The 23,017-nt window shown below is 54.1% G+C and overlaps 1 protein-coding gene across 1 annotated transcript in view; it reads left to right on the forward strand.

Annotated features, from left to right (window-relative positions):
• Cux2 (cut like homeobox 2) overlaps window positions 1-23,017 on the forward strand; it is a 160,537-nt gene that overhangs the window by 130,947 nt on the left and 6,573 nt on the right. The window contains exons 6-19 of the mRNA XM_051161564.1: window positions 431-551; window positions 2,335-2,411; window positions 3,220-3,286; window positions 4,454-4,502; window positions 6,864-6,968; window positions 9,591-9,782; window positions 9,859-9,917; window positions 11,493-11,541; window positions 11,642-11,741; window positions 12,562-13,209; window positions 14,227-14,328; window positions 18,399-19,207; window positions 19,655-19,820; window positions 20,995-21,264. Coding sequence (XP_051017521.1) covers window positions 431-551; window positions 2,335-2,411; window positions 3,220-3,286; window positions 4,454-4,502; window positions 6,864-6,968; window positions 9,591-9,782; window positions 9,859-9,917; window positions 11,493-11,541; window positions 11,642-11,741; window positions 12,562-13,209; window positions 14,227-14,328; window positions 18,399-19,207; window positions 19,655-19,820; window positions 20,995-21,264 — 2,814 coding nt within the window. The remainder of the gene's footprint in view (window positions 1-430; window positions 552-2,334; window positions 2,412-3,219; window positions 3,287-4,453; window positions 4,503-6,863; window positions 6,969-9,590; window positions 9,783-9,858; window positions 9,918-11,492; window positions 11,542-11,641; window positions 11,742-12,561; window positions 13,210-14,226; window positions 14,329-18,398; window positions 19,208-19,654; window positions 19,821-20,994; window positions 21,265-23,017) is intronic.

Here is a 23,017-nt window from a genome sequence, read left to right on the forward strand (position 1 = left end):
CAGGAGCTGATGCAGAGGCAATGGGGGGCAGGAGTGCTGCTTACTGGCTTGCTCCCCATGGCTTGCTCAGCCTGCTTTCTTATAGAGCCCAGGACCACTAGCCCAGGGACGGCCCCACCCACAATGGGCTGGGCCCTCCTCCATCAATCACTAATTAAGAAAATGCCCTGTATGCTTGCCCGCTGCCCTATATTATGGAGGCATTTTCTTAATTGAGGCTCCCGCCTGTCAGATGACTCTAGCCTGTGTCAAGTTGACATAAAAGCCAGCCAGCAGGCCAGTGGGTCCCAGCCTCCTGCAAACCCCTACCCCACTCTCTCTAATGATAAATTGACCATCCTAGGGGTCCACTCTACTCAGCCTGTGGAAAGAAAGCCTCTTTGCCTGCAGCTGTCTGGGTGATGAGTGTGACCCTCCCTGTCTTCCACAGAGCAGAAAGAGGGGACGTGTCCCACCGGGCACACGCCAGCCAACGGTAGCCACCTTCCAGGTCCCGAGAACACCCTCCAAACAGACGCCTTGCTGCAGAAGGATGAAGCCGAGAGACAGAAGTGAGGAGAGAGGGCGTGAGGAAGGGGGGCCTGAGGAGGGAGGGCATGAGGAAGGGGGGCAGGCCACCCAAGAGATGGAGAAGGGTGAGGGACTCTGAAGCCGACCCCTACAACTCGCACGGCACTCTTTAAGCCTCAGTTGCGCCGTCTGGGTAATGGACTGGTCTGGATACATTCATCTATCTCCTTTATTCAGGAAAATATAGCCATATTTTTGTTGTTGTTGTTGTTGGCAGTGGTTTTGTCCTTATATATTTTAAGGTGCTTATCTAGGGGGGTCGCATGGTCACGGAGTTCTTGTCAGCTGTGTCAATAGCGGAACCCTGGCATGGCCTCCTGCTCTCTAGGAACACCACTGTTTTTCTTACCTTGCTCTTGAGACTGTCAGTGGGTTAGACCAAGCCCACCAGCCTTATCGAGGGGAAGACCCTGATGCGGCATCAGTGGACCGCAGACAACATTCTCACCCAGAGACAGTCCCCAGCACCTAAGCTCCCACGTAGCTGGGCTAGCCAGTAGGAAGGTACAGAAATAAAGAGAACCCATGTTTATAAGAAATGGTGAACATGGGTTGGAAAGATGGCTCAGAGGTTAAGGGCACTGACTACTCTTCCAGAGGTTCTGAGTTCAGTTCCCAACAACCACGTGGTGGCTCACAACCATCTATAATGTGATCTGATGCCCTCTTCTGGCCTACAGGTGTATATGCAGGCATATGCACTGTACGCATAATAATAAATAAATTAAATCTTTAAAAAAACAAAATGGTGAACAAGCCGGGCGTGGTGGCGCACGCCTTAAATCCTAGCATTCAAGGAGGCAGAGGCAGGCAGATTACCATGAGTTCAAGGCCAGCCTGGTCTACAAAGTGAGTCCAGGACAGCCAGAGCTGCACAGAGAAACCTTGTCTCAAAATATAAAAAATAAAAAATGGTGAAGAAGAGCAGGGTGTGGTGGCACATGTCTTTAATCCCAGCACTCGGGAGGCAGAGGCAGGTGGATCTCTGAGTTCGAGGCCAGCCTGATCTACAAAGCGAGTCCAGGACAGCCGAGGCTAACACAGAGAAACCCTGTCTGGAAAAACAGCAACAACAAATGGTGAAGAAAAATCCAGCAAGAGTGGGGAGATCAGATAGGGTGGTCTTTCTTGGGACCCAATGGGTGGGGGGCATGGTGAGGGGATGGGTAAAGCTCTCAGTCAGTGAGATTCCTGCAGGTGTAAGTGGGAAGGGTGTGACAGGCCAGGGGACCAGCCAGGCCGGAGGCCCTGTGGTGGGAGCCTGCCTGGAGCATCAAGGAGGTGAAAGCAACCAGAGAGGAGAGGCCATCAGGGGAAAGAAGTGACACCAGGCTTCAAGGTTCATTCTCTGTTAGGAGAGAGGCAGTCGGTAGCCTGCTCTGTATATGTGACCTCCAGTTCCTCTAGGGCCACTCTTTCTCTGCTGCCAGGGCCAGGTCCCATTTGAGGGAGGCCTCTGTGGGCTGGGTGATCATCCAAGCCCCCGCCACAGGCAGTGGAATAAAACCAGGGAGGCTGTGGGGCTGACATGCCAGGCCCCACGACACCTACCATGGCAGACCCATTAGGAGCTCCGTTTTATAGCTAAGGAAACTGAGGCCCAGCCACCAGGGACCATAGCAGTAGAACAGCTTGTGGGGGTGATGGAAGTGTCAGGTCTGGACTTCACACAGAACAAGGTGCAGACAGTGAGGCGGGCCTGGCTTAGGGTAGGAGCAGGTGGGTCCCAGCATCCCGCACAATGAGCCTTTTGTGTCTCTGCAGGGGCCTCCAAGAAGTCCACGTCACCTTGGCAGCCAGGCTGGGGGAGGCAGAGGAGAAAATCAAAGTGTTACATTCAGGTATGACCCTGGCTCGAATGGCAGCCATCAGGCCAAGTGGCTTGAAGCAGGGGGGGGGGGGGGGCAGTGAAGCCATGAACTTGGGGACAGGAATTGGGTGTGCCCAAAGATGGAGTGAACCCAGGAACAGAGAGTAAAGAAACAGCTTGTTTAGCAGGGACCAGCTAAAGGTGGAGCCAAACAGGGTGGTTTGCCAGTGGGTTTGCACTGAGCCATGGAGGCAATGCCACAGTTGGGGTCTAGGGCGCCTGGTGGGATAAGCTGTCAGGAAGGTAGCTACTGCCCTGGGTACCCAGGCAGGGCTAGGTGACCCAGAGTTGAGTAGCCTGCCTTTCAGATTTCTCACTGTAACTAACAAGAAGCTGCAGCAAGAGATTTAAGGCTAGCCTGAGCTACACATAGTGTGTCCTTCACCCGCCTTAGCCATATTGTGAAATTCCATCCCTCAAAACCAAACCAAACAAACAATAAAACTGGGACTTTTCTAGAAGCCTTAGAGGCAGCCACAGACTGGAACTCCGGGCTTTGATGGCAAGGCTCAGGGTGGGGTGCTGGCCCCTCCCAGGCCCTGCAGTGCAGAGTGGGCAGCCCCACAGCCCGATTTAGCCATAGCTCCCTGCACTTCCCAAGCCCCAGGACCAGGAGTCCCCACCTGGTCTAGACAGGAGAAGGGCTCCCCACTGTGACAGCTCTTCAGTCCAGACTGCCTCCCAACTGTGGGTGAGAATGAGGGTCCCAGGGAAGCTGGAGGGAGGGGCAGAGGTGGGGGGGAACACTCAGCTCCTCATGTGACCTTCACCCCTTCCAGCGCTAAAGGCCACACAAACAGAACTGCTGGAGCTGAGGAGGAAATACGATGAGGAGGCTGCATCCAAGTAAGTGAGCTGAGGACACCTCCTCCCTCTGTCCGCCCTAGACAGGCCACCTTTTTCTGCCTCTAAGCAACCCCAGTCTCATCCCCAGGTATCACCTGGCCCATTGTCACATTCCACTCACACACCATAGTCACAGCACTCTTGGTCCCATTTGAGTGAGGCCACTGGGCAGCCTCATCTCTGACCCTGACCCTTGACCCCTGGCCCCTGACCCGGGAGCTGTAGCCACCTCAGCTTCCCAGGACAACCAGTGGAGAGCAAGTCCTCCACAGCATCTAAATGACTCAGCGTGCAAGCACTTCTTCAGGTTTAAGGCATTGCTCCCTTCATAAGTGTTTCTTGAGCACCTACTGTTTATCTGGTGCTGTGCTGAGACCCTGGGGGAAACACATTCACTTGTGATCCTGCCTTTAGAGTGGACACAGACAGTAAGGAACAGGCCATGGAGAAGCCACTCACAGATACTATTGAACACATACTGCATGCGGGCACTAATGCCGAGTATGTGACTGGGGTGGCCCAGGCACTAGGAAGTACACCTTGGACAGTAGGGACAGCTGGTGCCACTGAAGGCCTGGAGCACAAATGTGACCAATGGGGTCCCAGGGTCCCAGCAAGCTAGGCAGACCTGTCCTAAGCCCTCGGTGTCCGGAGGAACTGGTACGATAGACAGGTGACCCCCTTAGGGCGTCACAGCAGGGGCCTTGAGGAGCTGGTCCTCAGAGGGAAGGGCACCCATTCAGAAGAGCTACTAGAGTTGGAGGAACCCTGGTGGTTGCTCCCTAGAGATGGAGGCCCTGAGGGGAGTGGGGGCTGGGCCTGGCTGCCTTGGGAAGAGGAGTTTTGTGCCAAGCAGTGGTGGCACACACCTTTAATCCCAGCACTCAGGAGGCAGAGGCAGGTGGATTGCTGTGAATTCGAGGCCAGCCTGGTCTACAAAGTGAGTCCAGGACAGCCAAGGCTACACAGAGAGACCCTGTCTTGAAAAATAAACAGAGGAGTTTGGAAGCCCAGTCCCCAGTTTCTGGCGGTCTGGATTCTTTTCCACCCAGTCTGGTTTCTCCCTGGGAAGTGTGGAAGGCAGCCTCTATGACCCGGCTCTGTGGGGCAGAGACACGGGCGGAGGCTGCCAGCCTGCCTCAGGGACCCTTTCCCTCCGTGTCTCAGGGCAGATGAGGTCGGCCTGATCATGACGAACTTGGAGAAAGCCAACCAGGTGAGCTGTGAGCAGGAGCCTCCTGTGGGTGGGGGTAGGGGGTAGGGCTGAAGGGAAGTGAGGTACCCAGCCCAGGGCTTGCGGGATGAGGGTGGGGGCATGGTGTGTGTGACATATCTGGGCCCACCCTCCCTGGCCTTGCCAGGCTCCCTGCAAAGCCACAGCTGAGGAATGGCCAGGAAGAGCCCACAACCCCTTAGTACTGAGTACCTTCTTGTCTGCCTGTGGGTGTCGGAGGTATCCCCGTTATCAGCAGGCTAGCCCTGTGGGAGGGCACATGAGCATTAGCCTTGGGTCACTGCAGAAGGCCTGCAGCAGAGTCCAGGGCAAAGGCATGGCCCCCTCAGGCCAGTCTGTGGTCACAGTATAGGCTACTGATAGCTCTTGAGCCTCTGCCCTGGTCTCCCATGGGACCAGTAGCCCCCTGGAGAGGCATGGCCTAGGCAATGGCTGTGGTAGCTTTCCTGACCTCAGCTCCTATGGATGTTGGGATGAATTTGTTTGTTTGTTTTGAAGCAGGATCTGCTGTACCTTAGGCTGGCCTTGAGCTCCCGGTGTAGTTGAAGATGACCTGGAGCTCCCCATCTCCTGTCTCCACCTCCCGAGTGCTGGGATTACAGGCGCGTGCTGCTGCATCCGGTTTAGGCTTTATATAAACGGTGCTGCAGATCAGAGGCCTGGCTTCCTGCATGTTGAGCAAAGGCTGTCTACTGAGCCATACCCAGCCCAGCTCCTGTGTGTTTTAATGGACATTTCTACCAACTACATTGCATTTTTAGTGATTTTGGTTTTTTTGAGACAGGGTCTCACTTGTAACCCTGGCTGGCCTGGAACTTGATGTGTAGACCAGGCTAGCCTTGAACTCACAGAGATCTGCCTGCTTCTGCCTCCCTCTGGGACTAAAAGCACAACCATCTCCTGGCCCTGTCTTATACTTTCAAATAGGTAATTAATTCATTCACATAGTTCAGAACTCAGAAAAGATGACTCAGGGCAGATCTAGGGCACTGCCCCTTCCCCCAGTAACCTATCTGGCCAGTTTCTGGGCTCTTCAGAGATGTCCACCCATTCACAAACCAGCCAGTAAACCCACATGAACCCCACATGCTGTGCAAGCCTCTGGTGGATATCTATCCTGTGCCCGTTGGCACACATTCAGCTAACCAAACATCAGAAAATATTTAGCTCTAAAAGCTACAGTTTGTGTTCCAAAGAGGCAACTTCACCGCCACTGTAGCAGGAAAATCTAGACACTGTGTCCACAAGTGAGCACACCTGGGTGCCAATAAAGCTTTATTTATAAGAATAGGTGACTCTCCTCTGGCCAGGCCACTGTAGATGACTGTTTACAGTAAATGCCCACCTTTCCCCTTCCCAACCAACATTTTCTTTTTTCTTTTTTGTTTGTTTTTTGTTTTTCAAGACCATTTCTCTGTGTAGCCTTGGCTGTCCTGAACTCCCTCGTAGACCAGGCTGGCCTCGAACTCACATCGATCCGCCTGCCTCTGCCTCCCGAGTGCTAGGATTAAAGGTGTGCGCCACCACCAGGCCCAACCAACATTTTCACAGTTAATCTCAGGCAGACACCACCTCACACTGGCAGGAGCTGTAGGGTGGGGCCAATTCCCCAAAGTGGGATTACTAGGCAAAGGTTCTGTGCCTTCAGGACATGGCAAATGGAGCCAAACTGATCCTCCCTTTGCAGGGAACAGTCTGGCTGTCCGATGGTGAGGCCAGTACTGTGTGTCCAAACCTTCAGATCTTTGCTAATGGCACAGGCTTGGGATCATAGCCAGATGTGGTGGTGCATACTCGTGGTAGAGACAGGAGGACCCAGGAATTCAAAGTCATCCTAGCTACATACCAAGTTCAAAGCCAGGCTGGCTATAGAAGGTCTGGAATAAATAACCAAGTAAATACACAAATAGATTTAAGGCCTGCCGTAGACTCCACTTAACAGAGTGCCCTATTCTGTTTTTAAGCGCCCGGGCTGTCTCTGATGTTATTAATACCTCCGTTTTGCAAAAGGAGAACGGAGGCCTTAGAAAGCCAAAGAGCTTACCCAGAGAGCTGTCAGAGTCTGGGAACTGGGGCCGGCTCTGCAGACTCCCCGCCTAAGGCACAGTCTGGACCCAGTGCCTGAGAACACAGGCCACCCTGGGGACAAGTGCAGACAGCCCCTTCCTGCCCTTCCCTCCCCAGCAGAAGGAGCGTTGCCGGGTGACTGGGCTTCCCAGGTCCCAGCCTGCATTCAGGACCAACAACGTGGGGACCTGTTCCCTCAGAGCCCCAGAGTGGTATAGGTGTGGGGGCCCTTGTGCCCTTTCACCCCTCACTTGGTCCCCTCTTCCTCCTCCCCAGCGAGCAGAGGCTGCCCAGCGGGAGGTGGAAAGCCTGCGGGAGCAGCTGGCATCGGTCAACAGTTCCATCCGCCTGGCTTGCTGTTCCCCTCAGGGACCCAGTGGGGTAAGGACGCACTTGGGAAGAAAGAGGCAGAGGGAAAGCCATTGCCTCTGCACATAGGAAATGGTGGGTGCCACTGGGAGGGCCTCTGTGGATGTGAGCAGGGTCACGTGGGTCTCTGCATGTGGAAGGCGTTAGTAAGGTCCGCTTAGTAAAACACAGTTACAGCAACCCATCGTCGTACCAGCAGGGTAACGCTATAGCCACCACTTTAAATGTTCAAGCTTCCACTGCCTCTCGCTTGACAAAAAGCCCAGTATCTTCCTTTGGATGCCTCCCTCTCCTGGCCTGCGATTGATGGAGTTGTACCCAGGCCAGGGAGGCTCACTCCATATAGCAAAAGCACACCAGGATTTGGGCAGCATGACTGAGGTGCAGTGTGAGTGGTGGCCACCAGGGGGTGCTGTTGAACGTTGGTCTCCCACTGCTTGGTGGCCACTTGGGATCCTGTGGCCCTGGCCAGGGGCTTTAGGGCTTGTCCTCAACCCTTAAATTCTAAAGTTTTCAGGTGGCTCCATTGGGACCCGCCTCTTCTGACAGCCACATGCCATTAAGAGCCAGTCCCTGCTATCGTCCCCGCTACCAACCCCGAGGTCCCTGAGTAAAATCAATCCATCTTTCTCCTTTTTCCTGGCCAATACCCCCTAGGGTCCTGGGGTCATTGCCTGCCTAAAGATCTTAGTCACCACCCACCATTCTGCCCTCATGGCCGCCTTCTTGCACAGCGGTCAGACTCCTTCTCGTGTTTCTGCATGTGGAGTGGTTAGAGTCACAATTCCTTACATAGTCACAGTCGGCTGGAGTGGTTTCTGCCTTCCTTAACACGCAGGTGCTGATGTCACAGCACTCCCTCAGTCTGCGTATTGGATGGTGTCTCTTCCTATAGCAGTGACCGTGTGCATGCATGTGTACACACGCTGACCGTGCCTCACTTTCTTCCCCATCCTCACCTACCTCTACAGGGTTATGAAGAGAAGTGCTTGGCTCGTAGAAGGTGCTAGAAAATAGCCAATGCTACCATGAGCGTGTCTTTGGCTCTGTTCATCAGAGTTCATGGCCTCTTGCATATGCACATGTGCGTGTCTGGTGTGATATGTATCAGTGACTGTGGGTCCTCGATGCCCAAGAGGTTCGCTCTGTGTGTGTGTGTGTGAGAGAGAGAGGCGGGGGGGGGCTATCCAGGAAGTTACTTATGTTTGTGTCCCAGGAGAAGGTGCGTGATCTGCCAGGTGACTGTCCCACAGAAGCAAGGGAGCCGCTTAGGGAGGAGTCACCAGTGTTTCTTAATTAACCCCCGAGGAACCTGCAAATGGCTGAGCAGCCACACAGGGAGCCGGGCTGGTTCCGGAAGCACAACAGTGGCGCTTGATGCTAATTAATTTAATGTATCAATGGCATCCGCTTCCTGTTTTAATTGGCATTCATCTCCAAGGAAGAAAGCAGGATTAGCAGTGGTGGGTTATTTTTATGTGTGAAGGTTTGTTTTTTGGTTTTTGGTTTTTTCTTAAGTGCTTCTTAGATTGTGTAATTGAGCCTGACCCGGGTCCCACAGATAGGCGCCTGTCCCTTGTCATAGCTTAACGGAAGACCCCAGATGCCTGGAAGGCCTGGAACAAATCAGGAGATGCCATAGTAACATGGCCTGTGGCTCCATGTCTCTGCTGGACCCATGGTCCCCTGGATGGGGAAGGGCACAGACTGACCCGGCACCCCCAAGCCTCGGAATGGCCTTTACCACAGTTCCTCCCTTCCCAGCTTCTTCCTTTCTTCCTTTCTTTCTTTTTTGTTTGTTTGTTTTGGTTTTTCAAGACAGGGTTTCTCTGTGTAACCTTTGAGTTTTCTGGACTCACTTTGTAGACCAGGCTGGCCTTGAATTCACAGAGATCCACCTGCCTCTGCCTCCCAAGTTCTGGGATTAAAGGTGTGTGCCACCACCGCCAGGCACTTCTTTCTTTTTTAAGAGAGAGAGAGAGAGAATGTGTGTGTGCGCGTATGCGTGTGTGCGTATGCATGTGCACACTCGTGCATTTGGGCATATATGTGCATCCCAGTGTTCCCATGTGTGTTGAAACCAGAGAGTTATGAGCCACCATGTGGTTGCTGGGAATTGAACTCAGGACCTCTGGAAGAGCAGTCAGTGCTCTTAACCTCTGAGCCATCTCTCCAACCCCACACCCAGTTTCTTTACATGGATTCCAGAAGCAATATCTCACTGTGTAGCTCAGGCTGACCTGGAACTTGTGGTCATCCTCCTGTCTCTGACTCCAGGATACAGAGGTTGCTATCACACCCTGCCATGGTTGTACTTTTGACAACAAAAGTCTTGGTGTGCCAGGTGTGGTGGCGCACGCCTTTAATACCAGCACTCAGGAGGCAGAGGCAGGTGGATCGCTGTGAGTTCGAGGCTAGCCTGGTCTACAAAGCGAGTCCAGGACAGCCAAAGCTACACAGAGAAACCTTGTCCCGAAAAACCAAAAACCAACCAAACAAACAAAAGTCTTGACTTAAGGGGAACCGTGCTGCAGTATGGCATGGCCAGATGGAATGTCCCTTCTGCCTGGGGTCCAGGGATGGCATGCCCTGCATCAGCCCCTCAAGGCCACTCACAGCCCTCTGTGTGCCCAGGAGAAGGTGAGCTTCACGCTGTGCTCAGGGCCCCGGCTGGAGGCGGCACTGGCCTCCAAGGACAGAGAGATCCTGAGGCTGCTGACGGATGCCCAGCAGCTGCGCCACTCCCTGCAGGAGCTGGAGGAGGTCTCAGCCAACCAGATCGCCGACCTGGAGCAGCAGCTAGCAGCCAAGTCGGAGGCCATCGAGGCAGGTCCCAGGGTGGCAGGGGCGGCGGCGGGCTGGGAGCACGGGGCCAGCTTCATTGTCTGCATTTGTCTTCCAGAAACTCCAAGAAAAGCTTGAGGCCCAGGCTGACTATGAAGAGATCAAAACGGAGCTGAGGTACAGTGCTGGCAGGGACCGCGTGAGAACTTTATGATACCCAGCTGCCCACCTGGGGGTCCACATCTCCTTCAGTCGGCACCTGGCCCATCCTAGGCATGGTGACCCAGCATTCAGGAGGCTGAGGCAGGAGGCCTACCGGCCAGGCTGGGCCTTGATGAAACGAACTGGTTGTCCTAATTTGGTTTCTATCACTTGATAAAGCACCAACCAAAACCATCTTGTCACTCACCATTCCCAGTTCCATCATGAGGGGGTGCCAAGGCAGGAACCTGATTGCAGGAGCCGAGGCCATAGAGGGACCGCTCACCGGCTTGTTGCCCAGAGCTTTCTCAGAGCACCCAAGATGACTTTGTTTGTAGAAGGGCTGGCCCTTCCCTTGTCAATAGCTGATCAAGGAAGCGCTCCTCCACCCCCACAGAGTTGCCTATCTCACGGAGACATCTTTTCAGTTAAGGCTCCCTCTTCCAGAAAGACTCCAGCTCATGTCAAGTTGGCAGGGAAACTAGCCAGCACCCTGGCCCTTTCCCACGGAGACATAGAGATAGGCATCGTGTCATGGTGTGGAAACTGCGGACTCACGCACCAGACAGATAAACACAGGCCGTGGGCATGTGGAGCTCACCAGACCCCAGCCGCCTCCGGGAGCCACGGAACCTGTTAACGAGCCTGTGACTTCAGGCCTGCAGTTGGCAGCTTTTAATAGTCAGCTGACCCTTGGTGTCCCCAGGATCAATGCTTAAGGCCCCATATGACTGTGGCCGTGCACTCCATGGAACCCAGGTGCAGCCTCCTGCCACTTTATCATCTCTTCTCCCATGAGTCCTGGCGCAGTGACCCCACATCCCTCCATCATGCGGAAGCGCTTTAGTGCTCAGCATGCAGCCCGAGGCAAATCCAACTTTTGCTTTTTGGAACTCTCTGGGGAAAATGTATATTTTATAGTTTCCATCCATGTTGGACGAAAACCATGAGGCAGGGTAGCTCAGTGGCAGAGGGCATGTGTGGCATGCAAGAGGCCCGTAGTCCCTTCCCTAGAACCACAGAGGAGGGGGAGGGGTGGGATGGGGATATGAGAGAGAGCAAAGAGAAACAGGGAGAGGGGGCAGAAAAAGCAGACTGATGGTACTGCACACCTGTAATCCCAGCACTTAGGAGGTGGAGGCATGAGGATTGGGAGCTGAAAGTTAGCCTCAGCTACATAAGTGTGATGCTAGCCTGGGCTACATAAGACCCTACCTAAAATGAAATAGAGAAAAGAAAAAAAGAAAATCAAGTATGGTTCAACGGGTGCTGGTGCACACATTTAATCCCATCTCTTGGGATACAGAGGCAGGTGGATCTCTATGCATTTGAGGCCAGCCTAGTCTACAGAGTGAGTTAGTTTGGACAGCCAGGGCTACACAGTGAAACCCTGTCTCAGAAACAAAAACCAAAAAAGGGCAAGTATGCTATGAGTCCACAGATGCAAGGTCTCCTGGGAAGAGGAACAGATGACATAGTCAGCACCTCACTGGTTGCCTCTCCTCCTGCTGGGCCCCCGCTGACCTCAGGCCTCTCTGCTTTCCCCGGCAGCATCCTGAGAGCCATGAAGCTGGTCTCCAGCACATGCAGCCTCCCGCAGGTACCTCTCCCTGCCGCCATCCCTGTCCCCCAAAAGCCGGCCACTCCCTCCTGAGCCTGTACCAACCTTACCTCCTCAGCCTTGTTTTCCATCTCCTCAGGCGCTGGCCAAGCCCGATGAGTCGCTGCTCGTGGCCAAGGAGGCCTTCTTTCCCACACAGAAGTTCCTGCTGGAGAAACCAGCTCTGCTGGCCAGCCCTGGTAGGGGACGAGGAACACCCTGAGGGGCACGAGGGCTGAGGGCTGGGCACAGATCCCCGGGGCTTCTTCACACCCTAGGGCCACTGCCATCGTGAGGCAGGAGAACCCAGACCCAGCACGTGGGCTGAGCACCTGCCATGCGATGTCCCATATTCAGAATCGCAGGTAGACGCAAGGCTCCCAACGGCTCCCCTCGACCCTGAGTCCAGCTGGGTGGCGGGGCTTTAATAAGAACTCAGGAGGAAGAGGTGTCCCCACCCCACCCCACCCCACCCCACAGCAAACCCTCAGGTAGTGGCCCACAGCTTAAAGCGGCCTTCTCTCCACAAGTGGCTCAGTGGCCTTTCAGCCTTGTGACTCTCCCCAAGACTACAGGCTCGTTATTGGTCCCTTCACTTCTAAATTGCGAGTGCTGGGTGGCCTGGATGGCGTAGGCACAGAGGCCTAAGACACCTGGGGCAACAGTGAGCCCATCCATCCCTGCTGGCGAGGGTAGTGTTCCCAGTGCAGCCCACAGCTCCCACAAATGAGTGGCCGGAAGTGGTGGGGTTTGAGAACGGAGGGGAAGCAGCCAGCATGGGTGTTTATAGGCTCCGAGGCCTATAGCCTTCCCCTCACCCTGTCCCTCCATTACCCCGTATTCCCCGTCCCTGCTCTGTCTGAACCCATCTCTATCTCTGACCCCTCACTCTGTATCTACCTCTCAATATCGCTCTTGTCTCTGCACATCCCTGCCCTCCATCTCCATCGGCCTCTCTGGCCTCTCTGTCCCTCTGTCTGTCTGTCTGTGCATTACCCCCCCCCCCCGCCAATGTTCTAGAGGAGGATCCCTCGGAGGATGACTCTATCAAGGGCTCGCTGGGCACGGAGCCCTCCTACCCTTCTCAGCTTCCACCTCCACCAGGCCCCGAAGACCCGCTGTCCCCAAGCCCTGGGCAGCCCCTGCTGGGCCCCAGCTTGGGTCCCGATGGACCAAGGACTTTCTCGATGTCCCCCTTCCCCAGCCTGGCACCCGGGGAGAGGCTGGCCGGGGACCCACTGCTACCCAAGCACATGATGGGCCCGGCTGCCTTCAAAGGGGAAACGGGCAGCCTGCTGGCATTCCCACCTGCGGCGTTCTATGGCGGTGCCAAGCCAACGACGGCTCCTCCCACCTCAGCGCTGGGTCCTGAGCCCACCGGGGCCCCGGAACCTATGGATGGGGCTGGGCCCGAGGAGGAGCAGCTGGACACGGCTGAGATTGCCTTCCAGGTGAAGGAACAGCTGCTGAAGCACAACATTGGCCAACGCGTGTTCGGTCACTACGTGCTAGGACTGTCGCAGGGTTCGGTGAGTGAGATCCTGGCGCGGCCCAAGCCGTGGCGCAAGCTCACGGTGAAGGGCAAGGAACCCTTCATCAAGATGAAGCAGTTCCTGTCGGACGAGCAGAATGTGCTGGCCCTGCGCACCATCCAGGTGCGGCAGCGAGGTGAGCCATGGAGCAGCCCTACCGCCCAGTGCCCAGCACCGTGTGTGTGTGTGTGTGTGTGTGTGTGTGTGTGTGTGTGTGAGAGAGAGAGAGAGAGAGAGAGAGACAGACAGACAGACAGACAGACAGACAGACAGACAGACACACACCCGGGGTGTGTGGGCTACCACCCTGTGCCTCGGTTTCCTGATTTCAAGGGCAATAAGCCTGGCCTCAACCCCTTCTTTACTGGGCCACGCCCTCTCCCTCACACCCCCAGCCCTCCCTGGGCAGCTCAGCCTAGGCTCTGGGTCAGTTCCTCAGTTTCCCCTTCTGTCAGCCCCCCTTGGGAGAGGGCCTTAAAAGGCCAAGAATGCTGATTGCTGCACCCAGAATGGCAGAACTGCTCAAGAAGTGCTGGCTGGCCGGGTGTGGTGGCACACACACGCCTTTAATCCCAGCACTCGGGAGGCAGAGGCAGAAGGATTGCTTCAAGTTCGAGGCCAGCCTGGTCTGCCGAGTGAGTCTAGGACAGCCAGGGCTACACAGAAAAACCCTGCTCGGGCTGGAGAGATGGCTCAGAGGTTAAGAGCACTGCCTGTTCTACTAAAGATCCTGAGTTCAATTCCCAGCAACCACATGGTGGCTCACAACCATCTGTAATGAGATCTGGTGCCCTCTTCTGGCCTGCTGGCATACATGCAGGCAAAACACTATACTTAATAAACAAATGACTAAATAAATAAATCATTAACAAAAAACAGAAAAACTGTCTCAATAAACAAACAAACAAAAAAAGTGCTAGCTGTTACCATCATCATTGTGGTGTGTTCCTGTTAAGTCAGTCTGGCTGGGCGCGTAGCTTGGCACTAAGCAGGTGGCCTAGCACTCACAAGGCCCTGGTTTCCAGCCCCAACCCCAAAGCCAGAGTGACTACACCCCCAAGGACAGTCTGGTCCACACCCTCCCACCCACCTCCAGGGCCTGACTCCCCACCACCTGCAGGCCCCACAGCCGCCACCTTCGTGCCTCCCCCAGGCAGCATCACCCCGAGGATCCGCACACCTGAGACGGGCTCGGACGACGCCATCAAGAGCATCCTGGAGCAGGCCAAGAAGGAGATTGAGTCTCAGAAAGGGGGTGAGTATGGCCTCAGCCAGTGACCTCTGACCCTCACCAGCACCTCAAGGCTGCTCTGAGCCAAGGGCAAAGCCTCTTCTACCTCTGTCATCCCAGAACATTCAGAGGCCAGTTGTAACCTCCAGGGCCCAGAAAGACCTTCCTGGAACACAAACGTGGACATGCCATTGCTCAAGCATCTCCCGTTGGTGACCTACTATCCTCTAGATCCCAGATGCTCAGCAAGACACCCCGGCCCACAGTCTTCACAGCGCTCTATGCCTCTCACGGGACGCTTACAGTCCCAGCATATTAGTAAGACCCTGACACGACCCCCTTACCCAGGACATCTAGCCAACGCCCTCATTCACTTCCTCATGTTTCGCTTCCTCCAGGAAGACCACATCCACGCCCCACACAGAGCTTACCCATGCTTGCCCTTCCCACCATGACACTGAATACAGGATAACTGGACTGGCCATAAATTCTGGCTCTGCTCCTGGTTAGCTTTGTGGCCCTTGCACTAGTTTTTTTTTTTTTTTTTTTTAATATTTATTTATTTTTAGTATGTATATAGTCTTCTGTCTGCATGTACACCTGCAGGCCAGAAGAGGGCATCAGATCACATCATAGATGGTTGTGAGCCACCATGTGGTTGCTAGGAATTGAACTCAGGACCTTTGGAAGAGCAGGTGGCGCTCTTAACCTCTGAGCCATCTCTCCGGCCCCCGGCCCTTGCTCTAGTGACTTGGCTTCTCTGTGTCCCTTATTCTCCCCCCTCCTGCCTTTTTTTAAAAAATGATGTTATTTATTACTATGCATACAGTACTCTGCCTGCATGTACACCTGAGGGCCAGAAGAGGGCACCAGATCTCATTATAGATCATTGTGAGCCACTGTGTGGTTGCTGGGAATTGAACTCATGACCTCGAGAAGTGTTCTTAACCACTGAGCTACCTTTCTAGCCACCTCCACCTTCTCTTCTTTAAGATGGGAGTAGAATTAGCCCTTTTTTCTGAAGGCTGTAGGAGGATCACGTGAGGTCAACGTTCACCAGCCAGAGGCAGTACATAGAAGACTGTGGACAGAGCATTACAGTCAAAACCACCATCTTTGTGATCCTACAGTCAATGGCTCTGATCATGTGGTTGTCCCTGCCGCTGGCTTGGGGGGCTTCTGTGGCCAGGCCCAAGATGCACACTTAGACCCAGCCTGCAGTGTAGACCTTGGCTGCCTGAGATGCTGGGCTTGGAGTTCCCACACTGCTGTGCGGTGTCTGCTGCCCCCTGGTGGAGGCTCAATGCAGGTGTTCCAGTTACAAAGCCATAGAATGAAGATAATCCCTGGCTGCCCTCCTGTGGGGCCCCCCTCTGTTCTTGGGAGAGGCCACAGGAGTGGGGGACATGCTTGGCTGGACTTTACACTACCCCGCTATATAATCCCCTGAGCCATTCGTGATGCATTTGTAAAGCTCCTGCTACATGCTAGACAGGGCTACAGATGTGGGTGAGGCATAGCAGCAGGGCCAAGGGAATGCTCACACTCAGTACTGAGCTGTAAAGGCTGGCACACCCCTCACACTCACACCCCCTAATGCCTGGAACAACTGAGAAGGCCAAGCAGAGACCACTAGTCATTGCCAAAGAGGAAAGGTGCTGAGTGACTGCCAGCTCCAGGTGTCCACCAAAGGAAATGTCCAGAATGGGGGTGGGCAAGCATTTATACAAACTGCTTAGAAGAGTGACCTGCTAGCTGGGCAGTCGTGGCACATGCCTTCAGTCCCAGGACTGGGGAGGCAGAGGCAGGTGGATCTTTGAGTTTGAGGCCAGCCTGGCCTACAGAGCAATTCCAGGACAGCCAGAGGTACACAGAGAAACCTGTCTCGAAAAACAAAACAAACGAACAACAGTGGCAGGCTGGAAACAACCTGTGTCCCACAGTGGAGGTTGGGTAAAGGAAGTGTGACCCGCCCCCCCCCCCCACACTTCAGTGACTCATGTGGCCCTAAAGATAGAGTTTGGTTTGATTTGGTTGTCTTTTGTGACGTTAGAGATTGAGCCCAGTGCCTGCCTCCCGCCTGCCAGGGCCCACCCACACCCCAGCCACCTCTCCAACCCGCTCTCGAGCTGTCCTCTAAGCCCATGATAAAGTAGTTTGCATTTGGAGACAGGGTCTCACAGGCTGTGCAGGCTGGCCTTGGACCCCTGCTTCGGCCTTCTGAGTGGCCAAGGCAACAGGCCTACCCACCAGGCCCAGCTGGAAGAGGGGAGTTTCAATTTTGAGGTAAAGTTACATACTGTGTAATGAGCACCTGGCAGGCCAGAGGAGGCCATCGTCGGGTGTCCCGAGTCCGTCTGAAGCGGGATGTCTCGCTGATGCTGGACCTGGCTCGGCTATAAATAATTCTTGTTGTGTCATCACTATTCCAGAGCTGACTCACCACCCTAAAAAGGCATCCCATCCGGATAAGCAGCCACGCCCCATTTCAGCCTCTCCGGCCTGTTGCTGGACTTTGAATGAAGTCACGTGACAGGCACTTCCTGGGTTGTCATTCTTCACTCCCTTTCTACATTTTTTTTTTCCTTCTAGGTTTTTCTAGGTTACATCTTGCATCTGTGCTATGTCCCTTTACATGACCAAATAGCCATTCTATTTCTTTTAATTTGGAAAAGTTATTATTAATTATTATTATTGTTATTTTGGTTTTGCTTGCTTGTTTGTTTTTAAGACAGCCTTGGCTGTCTTGGAATTCCCTTTATAGACCAGGCTGTCCTCGAACTCACAGAGAATCTGCCTGCCTCTGCCCCTGGGACTAAAGGCGTGCCTCAAAAATGTTGATGCCTGTGTGGTGGTCCCCAGGATTAAGGCCACATAGAGGGGTCATGGAGGAAGAAGGTCATGGTGGCTTGCCTGGCCCAACCATCAGAGAACACTACATAGATGGTAGAGGCGGCCCCTAGTCACACCCTGAGCAATTGCCCTTCCTGGGGCACAGCTAGAGTTCGTGACAGTCTCTCTGTTCATTTCCTGTGTGGCCTTCTCCTTGTATGTGTTCACTCACTTATTCATGCAAGGAACTGAGCCTCTAGGAACTATGGCCCTGACCCGGTGTAGAGAATCTGTGTGCCTCTGACCTGGCCCTCCGCTTCCCCCGTTTCCTCTCCCAGAGATAGCTATCGACCTTTTTTTTCCCCCTATCAATCCATTGTGTTTGTCACTTAGTGAGACTTTTCCCCCTAAATCATCTTGTTTAATTTGCTTGCTTGGTAGGTTCTTGGAGGAATGTCACACTTCGGATGATCCCCTCTTCTGATTTCTTGTTTTTGTTTTCCTGGACAGGGGTTTCTTTGGGCAGCCCTGGCTGTCCTAGTTTGCATCATGCTAAGATCTCTGCCTGGCTTTGCAAGGCAGCTCCTGTTTCGCTGCTGTGTAGTATTCCACTGTGCCCACACTATTGCTTGTTACCCACTCTTTTGTCTTTGGACATTTGGGTTTCTGCCACGACTCTCCTACAGAATACATGAAAGAACATCTCTGTGTTATCGCCTCTTTCCTGGTTGCTTCATAACATACATAATAGGCATGCTTTTTGTGTTTGTGTGTGTATTTGTTTTAGTTGGTTGTTGGTTGGTTTTGTTTTTTTACATTGTCTTATCTCCATGTTCACTTTCTTCACATATGTTGGTTTGGTTGATTTTTTTTGTTTTTTTTTGTTTGTTTGTTTGTTTTGTTTTTAACCTTTATTTATTTACTTATTTATTATTATTTGTTTTTTCAAGACAGGATTTCTCTATGTAGCCCTGGCAGTTGTATAACTCACTATGTAGACCAGGCTGGCCTAAAACTCACAGAGATCCACCTGCCTCTGCCTCCAAAGTGCTGGGATTAAAGGTGTGTGCCACCACTGCCAGGCTTGGCCTGATTTTTTTTAATGCCTGCCTAATATTCCACACAGGTCATTACTTACTTGACTAGTCCCCCATTGCTGGACACAAAAGTTGTCCTCACATTTAGATGGTATAAACACAGATGCTGCATACAACTTTGTCCTGGTGATGAACCTCTGTCTACCCTGTCACCTTCCCTTACAGGTGAGCCCAAGAACTCCACACCCTCTGTGAGCATCCCCAACGGCACAGCCTCCTCCAGCACCTCTGAAGATGCCATCAAGAACATTCTAGAACAAGCCCGCCGTGAGATGCAAGCCCAGCAGCAGGCCCTGCTGGAGATGGAGTCGGGACCCAGGGGCCGCTCAGTGCCTCCCTCTCCTCCAGAGCGGCCCTCGCTGGCCACGGTGAGCCAGAATGGAGCCCTGGCCTGCGTGAAGCAGGAGGATGGCGCTGGCTGCAGTGGCGGCAGTAGTAGCAGCAGCAGCGGCAGCAGCAGCAGCAACAGCAGTGTGCAGGCGCCGCTCGCCGTCCTGTCCCCTGCTGCGTTTGTACAGCGCATCATCCGCAAGGTGAAGTCTGAGATCGGTGACGCTGGCTACTTTGACCACCATTGGGCATCGGACCGAGGCCTGCTCAGCCGTCCCTACGCCTCCGTGTCGCCCTCCCTCTCCTCCTCCTCCTCCAGCTACTCAGGACAGCCCAATGGGCGAGCCTGGCCCCGCGGGGATGAGGCAGCCGTCGCCCCTGAAGATGAATCTGCCATGGTCGAGGATGAGCCCCCCAGGGTGGGAGAGCTCAAGGCTGAGGCCGGGGTCCCCGAGGTGGGCGGAGGGCGGCTGCCCTACTACCCAGCCTACGTGCCCCGCACACTCAAGCCCACGGTGCCGCCCCTGACACCTGAGCAGTATGAACTATACATGTACCGGGAGGTGGACACGCTGGAGTTGACCCGCCAGGTCAAAGAGAAGCTGGCCAAGAATGGCATCTGCCAGCGCATCTTTGGGGAAAAGGTATGGGCCTTTGGGGGAATCGGGCGGCCTAGGAGCAAGGCCCACTGAGACTTTGGCCCTAAGACCTGTAGTCTGGAGGGTGACCCGGGTGGGAAGGTACTCCCAGGATTCCTGTGAGATGTCTAACCAACAGCCAGTCCCTTGCCCTCCACCGCCCTCTGTAGATCCCAGCCCCTGAAGGGTGGGGACTTGGCCCCGCCCAGTACCTTAATGTCCCCAGCTGGTATTGGAACATCAGGTTTAAATAGGAGAGGTATAAGAAATTGTCACAAAACCAGAGCTGGAAGAGAAGAGTGGCATCCCGGAAGGGCCCGTGGGATGCCCTTCAGGGTCAGGTGGGAGTTCTGTACACAGGGCAGTACTGAGGGTGGGGAGCTGGTTCTGAAGGGCCTGGGAGAGGCCAGGAAGGCTGCATATAGGATTTGGCAATCTGTCTTCCACCTGCAGGTCCTGGGACTGTCCCAGGGCAGCGTGAGTGACATGCTGTCACGGCCAAAGCCGTGGAGCAAACTGACACAGAAGGGCCGGGAGCCTTTCATCCGCATGCAGTTGTGGCTATCGGACCAGCTGGGCCAGGGCCAGGCCCCAACCCAACAGCCCAGTGCCACCCAGGGTGAGTGCAGGACACGGTGCCTAGGCTCTACCCCAAACCTTGCTTGCCCACCTCTACCCCTCTCTCCACCCCTAACACCCCTAACACCATGTATTCTTAGCCCATGCCCCCTTTTCCCTCCTGTGTTCCCTCCTGGAAGGAAGTTTGCACCCAGCAGAGGTGCAGCAGGCCTTGGCCCAGGCCTTTAGAGTATGTGGGTCACACAGGCAGCGGAGCGCCCCCAACATGATTAAACTCACTGCTTTTCAGAATCTTTCTTAGCACAGGCCTGGGCCAGTCAGCTGTTCACTAATGATGTCACGGGCAGGGTGGAGCCTGAACTTCACAGGGGAAGAAAATGGAGGCTAAAAGAGTTGCCTGAAGTTGCGTGAGGGGTGGGGGAGACGGGGAGGGGGCAGTATGCAGGGCTGCTGGGGTCCTGTGGGTGGTACCTGTTTCAGGACATGTGGCTTCAGGCAGGATGGCCCACCTTCCCCAGACACCACAAAGAGGCAATGGCTCTGGCCCAGGGTCGGTAACCTAGCCTGTAGAGTGGGGATCCAGCAAAGCTGTACCTCAAGTCACAGAGATGAACCAGAACTTCAGCAGGGCTACAAACCATAACAGAATGCCAGGTGACAGTTTTCCCCTTAGCAACAGGACTAGAGCTCCCTTTTCAACTTGTGGCGACAAAACCAAGGCTAGGCAGTTGGTGGTAGATAGGCAGAAGGCCAACGCTGATAGACAAGAGAGGTGACAGACAGGCGGCAGATAGGCTGCAGAAGAGAGATGACGGACAAGTGGCAGGTAGACTAGACAGGAGGCCAGATAGGCTGCAGACAGGTGGCAGGCAGGCAGGAGACAGGCCAGACAGGCAGCACTCTGTGGGCAGAAGCAGGAGGATTGTGAAGTTCAAAGCCAGTTTTTGCCATGTACAGAGGCCTATATATCTCAAAATGAAAGTTTTTGAAAGAGTTGAACTATTATTGTTCAGTGATAGAATGCTTGCCTGGCATAGCAAGGCCCTGGTTCAAGTTCTTGTGCCACAGAAAAAGGAAAATCTATGCTACCTTGAGGACCATAGTCGGTCTCGTCTGGTGGCTGCAGATGCCTTGGTGCCAGTCTCGGCTCTGACAAGCCATCCTGAGCAGCCACACCCAGCGGCAGTGACCACCTCGCTGTCTCTTGCCTGCAGCCAGTCCCACTGAGCCAAGGTCCTCACCGTCACCTCCCCCAAGCCCCACGGAGCCTGAGAAGACTTCTCAGGAGCCTCTGGGCCTGTCGCTGGAAAGCAGCAAGGAGAACCAGCAGCCTGAGAGCCGGGCCAGCTCCTCCCTGGGCGGGAAGCCCTTCTCAGGCAGCCAGGCTGCGGGGGGCATCCAGGAGATGGTGGCTATGTCCCCGGAGCTGGACACATACTCCATCACCAAGAGAGTCAAGGAGGTCCTCACAGACAACAACCTAGGTATGTGGGCTGCCTGCAGCCCTTGGCTAGCTCTTCCTGGCTTCCAGCAAAGCGTCGCTGGGACTTCCCAAGTGACCTTAGGGCCAGCCTGGAGGTGCCAGCCAGTCCCAAGCTTGCCGAACCCCATGTGAGGCACATGACTCTGACCAGGGTCCCTACTGAGGGACACAAGGCAGCTGGCACAGCCTGGCTCTCGAAGATGCCCCAAAGGGCACCTTAAGAAGTCCCACTCACTGCAACAATGGTGACACTGCCCTCTGCAGGGACCAGCAAGCAGGGTGACATGTTCTTTCACTGCCCCCACCAGGGACCCAACAAACTGTCACTGTGGATTCTATTATGAGAGGATGGTAGTGTTGTCCCAAAGTGCCCAACAGGAGGTGGGCACAGTGTTCATGCACTAATCCTAGCTCTTAGGAGGCTGAGGCAGGAGCATTGCCACACGTTAGAAGCCTGCCTTGGCTAGAGTGTGAGACTTTTTCTCAAAAAAAAAAAAAAAAAACAGGTGGTGGTGGCACACACCTTTAGTCCCAGCACTTGGGAGGCAGAGGCAGGCAGGCTGTGAGTTCGAAGCCAGCCTGGTGTACAAAGCAAGTCCAGGACAGCCAAGGCTACACAGAGAAACCCTGTCTCAAAAAACAAAAAACAAAAAAAAAGAAAGAAAAACCAGAAAACAAACAAATGAATAAGTAAATTAAAGTCAATAAGATAGGCCAAGCAGATGGCTCAAGTTTGAATACCCAGTCAGGCATGGGGGCTAGAAAGATAGTTCAGTGGTTAGTAGCACTGGTTGCTCTTCCAGAGGACTCAGGTTCAATTCCCAGCAACCACTTGAGTAGCTCACAACCATCTGGGGATCTGACACCCTCTCCTGACCTACTAGGGTACCAGGCATGCATATGTTCAGACATACATGCAGGCAAAACACCCAGACACCTAAGTAAAAATAAAAACAAAGAAAGAAAAAGCTGGGCGTAATGGCACACATCTGTGACTCAGCGTTGGAGCTGAGGCAGAGACAGGCAGATCCCTGGCCAGCCGGGAAATGGTAAGCTCCTGGTCCAGTAAGAGATCCCATCTCAAGCCGGGCGTGGTGGCACATGGCTTTAATCCCAGCACTCAGGAGGCAGAGGCAGGTGGATCTCTGTGAGTTCAAGGCCAGCCTGGTCTACCAAGTGAGTTCAGGACATCCAAGGCTACACAGAGAAACCCTGTTCACAAAAACAAAAACAAAGCAATGGAGGAAGGTTGACCTCTGACCTCCACATGCAGGCAGTTGGGCCCAGGTGTGTCACATATCACTGTGATCAGCACTGGACCCTAGGGCAAGAGAGTCACAAGTTTGAAGCTAGCCTCAGCTACAGAGCAAGACTGTTCTCAGAACACACAGAAAGTTAAACAGGGACAGGAGTGACAGAAAGTAGGCGTAGCATAGAGCTTGGTGGCCTCCAGCACCCTCACCACCCAGACAGTCTCGAAGCCTTTAGGCTAAAGACAGCCTAGAGGGCAGGTATCCCTCTAGGCTAATTCTGGGGAAACAGATTACTGGGTCAGACATCAGACACATTTGAAATTCAGATAGGAAGCCAGGCTGTGGTGGCACATGCCTTTAATACCAGCACTCGGGAGGCAAAGGTTCTCTGAGTTCGAGGCCACCCTGGTCTACAGAGAAAGTTCCAGGACAGCCAGAGCTACAGGGAAAAATTCTTATCTCTCAAAAACAAAACCAAACACCTTTAATCCCAGCACTCGG

The sequence above is a fragment of the Acomys russatus genome, chromosome 19, assembly GCF_903995435.1.
Source record: "Acomys russatus chromosome 19, mAcoRus1.1, whole genome shotgun sequence".
Taxonomy (NCBI): domain Eukaryota; kingdom Metazoa; phylum Chordata; class Mammalia; order Rodentia; family Muridae; genus Acomys; species Acomys russatus.